Source organism: Agrilus planipennis, unplaced genomic scaffold (genome assembly GCF_000699045.2).
Source record: "Agrilus planipennis isolate EAB-ADULT unplaced genomic scaffold, Apla_2.0 scaffold163, whole genome shotgun sequence".
Taxonomy (NCBI): Eukaryota; Metazoa; Arthropoda; class Insecta; order Coleoptera; family Buprestidae; genus Agrilus; species Agrilus planipennis.
In genome coordinates, this window is record NW_020438898.1 from 361,299 (window position 1) to 367,042 (window position 5,744).

At 39.7% G+C, this 5,744-nt stretch overlaps 1 protein-coding gene across 1 annotated transcript in view; it reads left to right on the forward strand.

Annotated features, from left to right (window-relative positions):
• Window positions 1-260: 260 nt before the first annotated feature.
• Window positions 261-5,744, forward strand: part of LOC108739092 (protein groucho-like) — a 54,446-nt gene continuing 48,962 nt past the window's right edge. The window contains exons 1-2 of the mRNA XM_025973223.1: window positions 261-281; window positions 1,177-1,314. Of these exons, the coding sequence (XP_025829008.1) occupies window positions 1,288-1,314 (27 nt within the window). The 5' untranslated portion in view covers window positions 261-281; window positions 1,177-1,287. The remainder of the gene's footprint in view (window positions 282-1,176; window positions 1,315-5,744) is intronic.

Here is a 5,744-nt window from a genome sequence, read left to right on the forward strand (position 1 = left end):
CCGCAACCCCGGTACAACCGCATCTCGCCATCGTGATTTTAATAGGCCGATATCGAGCAGCGTTGCGGTCGTGACGTCACTGCTGCGGCGCGGTCTACCGCGACCCGGCCGCAAACATGTTGACCCGTTTCGCGCTCATGTTCACGCACCCTTTCTGGACTGTCGTCCTATATATAAACGATGGGGATGATATAATGTCAGATGGATTGAAGAAGATTATGCGCGTCCCTCTCGGTACCTTCGATGGTACTTGATTTTAATTTTCTAATGCATCTAAATTGGTAATTTCTATAAATTATTTATTTTCAATACAAACCTAATTGTATTATGACTATCAAACAAAATTGGTGGAGGAGCCGGACGTTAAATGTATTGAATAGCATTATGAATGCTAAATAAGGTAGAAATGGAAATCTTATCGGTTGATTGAGGAAGTCGCTGATTTTCGGTTTCTAGGAAGTAAAAGAGTTTACGATGGAACGAGCTGTAAAGATATAAAACAAAGGATAGGGCAAGGTGTAACAGGAGAATGATAAGGATATCGTGGATAGAGAAGGTTAGAAAATAGGAAGTATCAGAAATATTAGGAGAGCAAGTGGTGCCAATAAGAAGTAGGCACTTTCTCGAGCATGGAGAGTTAGTTAGACATATTATAAGCAGAAACAGGAGCTAAGAGGAGTAGAGGTAGACCTAGATTAGATCGTTCATAAATAGTTAAGGATATGGGATGTTTTAGTTTTAGGGAAATGCGAAGTTGAGCTCAGGATAGGAAAGAGTGGAGGTGCGTGTCAAACCAATCTTAGGATTTACGACCTTATGATGATGTTGATGATTGTTTATTTTAATGAAAGAAATTATGTTCTTGAAACTGGTTTTGGATAAAGTACGAAACTCTTTAATTTAGAAAATTTAATGGATATTTCCAGTAAGTACTAAGTAGATAGTCCAGTCACTTCCAGAGAAATTTCCAATTCTTTCTTTAGATATAGATGCTTATTTCAAGGAAAATTAGTCTCTGATTCTTACAAATAATTGAATCAGTATTAAAATTTTATCAGTGCTTTCCCTTTGCCTGCGTTTCTTCGCATTCTTGTTTATTGAAAATGTTGACCCGGATTACGCTTTAATTGGCGCGAACTGTACTGCCTCTTCACGAATGTAAATTCTTTGTTTCAGACTGAGATAGCGAAGAGACTGAATGCCATAATAGCACAGATCCTGCCTTTTCTGTCGCAGGAGCACCAGCAGCAGGTAGCGACAGCCGTTGAGCGTGCGAAACAAGTCACCATGACAGAGCTGAACGCCATAATCGGGGTGAGTTTACTTTATTATCATTGTTTCGTGTGCCTGACTGCTACCGACCTATACCTTCATGCACGGGATACCTTTTACGTACAGAATTATTTGCATTCACATACGTACACAATGCGCCGTAAAACAGAATTTTCCCGCGTTACGTGACAGCGTTCGTCCGTTACACGTGACGACGTTAAATCTACTTCAACAATGCGGTCGCGGTGCACCGACACCGTTGTAAATAGCAATTGACATCCAAGACGACGAAACGAAACATAAAAGACCATCGTGGATTTAGGTCCTAACAAGTTATCAAACAAATCCAAAACAAAAATTGAAACTAAACGATGGCGTAAGTACATAAAATCGGGAGTACCACAAGGTATAAGTGTTGGACCTCTACTTTTTTCATGTAGGCTAAGATGGCACGTAAAGTGCATGACTGTTGGAACATGCAATCGGGAGTACCACAAGGTATAATTTTAGGATCTCTACTATTTTCATATAGACTAAGATGGATGGCATATAAAGTACATGACTGATGTACCATGAAACCGAAAGTAACTAGTTGAGCTTCGTTTTGTTTCGGGTTTTAGAATGAAATGCCGTTGTTGGACGTGATAAATATAAATTGTTAATAACCTCTTTTACGCCACAATGGAAAATATGTAATGTCAGGAAATTAAGCAATCTCTTCCAATCAATAGCTAGCGCGTTTGGTCCTAGTTTGTAATCATCACTGAACGAATAGGCATTTATAGAGATGGGCATGTAACGGGGTAGTTTTTAAATAATTTACAAAAACATTGACCAAAGACGTTTCTCCTTTAATCAAAACTAAAAATATACGTTTCTGTATTTGGACTAAGGAATTTGATTTACATAGTTTGAAAAAATGTATCGGATCATTAAATAAATGCGAAGATGTAATAGCATTGAAGGCTATTAAGGAATAACTGAAATAGGGATAGGTACGATCAGGCAAATTATAATCCTTGAAGGACCTTTATTGTCATCATTATCTGCAAGATCTTCTTCTTACGTTTTTCACTCCCTTGTTAACTTGAAATCCTTTCCCATGCCTACCGTTTTCTATCCATGGTGTTTTCATTAGCTTCCTCAGGTTTTTAATCTGTCAGGTTGGTAAAATAGAGTAAAAACCCTAGAAATTATCAAAAAGTTCTATTTTCGTTTGCTGTATTGATCAGGGAGGCAAAAGATTGACGTAATGCTTTTCGGTCTGCGTACATCTCTAGCGCGTTTTGTTTTGTATGCAAGGATCGCGGATGCTTTCCGCGTCCTCGGCGACGGCGGCAGCGACGGGCGTCGGGGTGCAAAAAGCCGCCGCCTGCCGCTTTTACAGTTGTTGGCTGCATTATGAGAGTTGCAAAACCAGTTGCCAGATGATGCTGTTATAAAAAATCCCCGGCGCGATACTGAGCGGTCCAGCGTCGAGGGAACGGGACGAGGGGGTGCAGAGTACACGATGACGGCGGCGGAGCGACGAAAGGGGTGGCGTACGCGCAGGAGGACATAATAATCCAATTAGTATTCAATGCGAGTGACACGCCGCTGCGACTATGGCGAACTTTTTAAATTAAAAAGCGCCGAGCACAGCGGTACTAACTCGATTCGCTTTGCACATAAAAAAAATCGCTCTATTTTCGTACGGGTGAGCGCATATCAGTCTCGTTATTCTCTCTCTCTCTCATACTCACCCGCCCGCTCTCTGTTGGGGTTGAAATTGAGACTTTTTAATTTGAAGACGCCGCCGTGCAGTACAGTTGAACTGCGACCGTGATTTTCGCTCGGTGCCGATTTTTCAAAAGGTACAAAAGGGCCGAAAGGGCACAGGAATCGAAGAATTTAATTTCGATTATTAAACCGTGGCAGGGAGGGACTTTACCAAATGGAAATGAGTTCTAATACGACAAAATTGAGAAGGATATTGTATAACCGAATTTTATATATTTATTTAGAAAAATAATTACTTTAATCTATATTAAAAGCGAATTTACAACATTTACTTCGATTGTGTCGTCCTTTCCTACCTTACCCTTATAATCCTAAGCGTTTCCATTAAAAAAGAAAATTGGAAACTCTGTGAAACTTTGTATATACTTGTATCCTTTTCTTGTATCCTGTCTGGCATATTTTGTGGCTTTCAAATTTATCTTGGACAGTTTATAGGTGCTGTAACATTATCCGTTTTACAAATTTTATTGGGCACATCAATTCGTCGAACTGCTCGGTCAGCTTTCAAATATCAATAAAACACATGTAGCAGGGTACTTTTAGCCCCCAATGTACTCATTCAACTTTACGCTGTTGCACTTAAAGTTATGGTCCTGGCGGTCTCTGCTCTTTTTATTCCGTGTTATATAGGATCGCGCCACGCTCTGTTCCGAATAAGATCCCGCGGGACCCGGTCTCGATTCTGACATTTTTATCAGTCCAAACGACCAAGCAAATTTTGTGCGATTTTACTTTGCAAACACGACTTTTCGCCTTATCGAATATTCACCCAAAACACACTGTGGTTCAACAACTGAAACATGCCAATAGGACTGGCCTAGGAATAAAATACAGTGGATTTCGAATATAACGATGACGAAGGGATCGCTGTAATTTCGAGGTTATATCCGGAAGTCGTTACAGGCAAAGGTAAAGAGATACAGACACGTAAGAATAGTTTTTACTATTTTTCAATTTTGAAACGATTTCCGCCTTTTTTTAACAGTAAATGTCCATCTAGGAGTCATACTTATTCAAAAGTTTACTAGACGGATTTATTACTAATGAGTCATTAAAAACAGTTGCTACACTCGAACTCGGCGTTACATCCGAAGTCGCTGTAGCCACATGAATTTTGTACTAAAGTATGCTTAAAATTCAAGGGACTGAGATTTAACGTAGCTGTAGCAAATAGGTGGCTATAACCATCAAGGTACAGGTCTAACGAAGGAAGCTGGCGAGCGATCGCGCAGGTACTTGCCCATTTATGACCTATTTGGGTAAGTCACTTGGAACCGATACACAAATAAGCTTTCAGTAGGCGTAAATTATAGTATTAATACAGATAGAACAGATAAACCACTGCTACAAATGAATTGTATAGGGTTGTTTGGAAAATCATTTCGTTTCACTGTAAGTACAGGCCTGACGCTGGAAGCTGGCGGAGATTTTAAAATGGCGTAGATGCGCGGTGGCAAAAGTAGGCAGTTTTAGGTATAAAGATTGCAGCCCTCATTCTTCAGTATTCCTATCAGGGGCGTAGATTAAATATTAACTAACTATAAAACAAAAGCAATAGGTTAATTTTTTCTTTTTGATAAGTCATGTTTTTACATTATTTTCTAGTACGCTACTGTCCTATCTGTATTAATACTATAATTTACGCCTACTGAAAGCTTATTTGTGTATCGGTTCCAAGTGACTTACCCAAATAAGTCATAAATGGGCAAGTACCTGCGCGACCGCTCGCCAGCTTCCTTCGTCAGACCTGTACATCATTAAAGCTGATCATATTTTGACGTTGTAAGACTGGCAGGAGTTATCAGAAATGAGGCAATATTGGAAATTGAAAATCGTTGAAAAACCTCTATATAGAAAGGATAAAATTTTAATTTCGTTTTTCCCCTAAAAGCGATGAAATATTAGCGTCTTAAGTCCAGAATGGCAAAGTTTTCATTTCATTGTATGCTCAAAATGATAACTCCTTTTAAGTCTTAACCAAGAGTAAACAGTTACGCCTTTTTTAATAATAAAGAGCAAGAAATTTTTGATGTTCTGCTTAGCACTGTGCGACGGGGATCGGTGGCATTATTTGAAATATTCTTCGCTGCCACCACGACGGACGTGGAATAAGGCGGAAGAAGAAGAAGCAGTTTGTAAATTGATTCCTGCTGACGATTACGTACCGTCGAAGGGGATGAAAGGAGAGCGCGAGAGACGGGGAGCGGTAGAATGGGATGGAACAGACGGTGTGGGGAGTGTGAGACGACCCTTTCCTTCCCATTAGAATTCCGCAGCTTGCGATTTCGCCTCCGTAATTACATTTTTCATTCTCCGGAGGGTTGTTAAATTAAAACTTGGCGGTAATAGAAACCTCTCCGTTTGAACCGAGAGCGTTAATAATAGGCGCAATTTGCCGAAGCCGGTTTCTTATTTACCAACCGTTTTAATGGCTGCGGAAGTTTAATGTTTCAATTATGAATGTAAAATCAACTAACCTTCCGGTACGCGTCGTCATCGTTGCCATAGTCTCAACCCATTTATGACCTATTTGGGTAAGTCACTTGGAACCGATACACAAATAAGCTTTCAGTAGGCGTAAATTATAGTATTAATACAGATAGGACAGTAGCGTACTAGAAAATAATGTAAGAACATGACTTATCAAAAAGAAAACTATTACCTTTGTTTTATAGTTAGTTTTCACATTCACT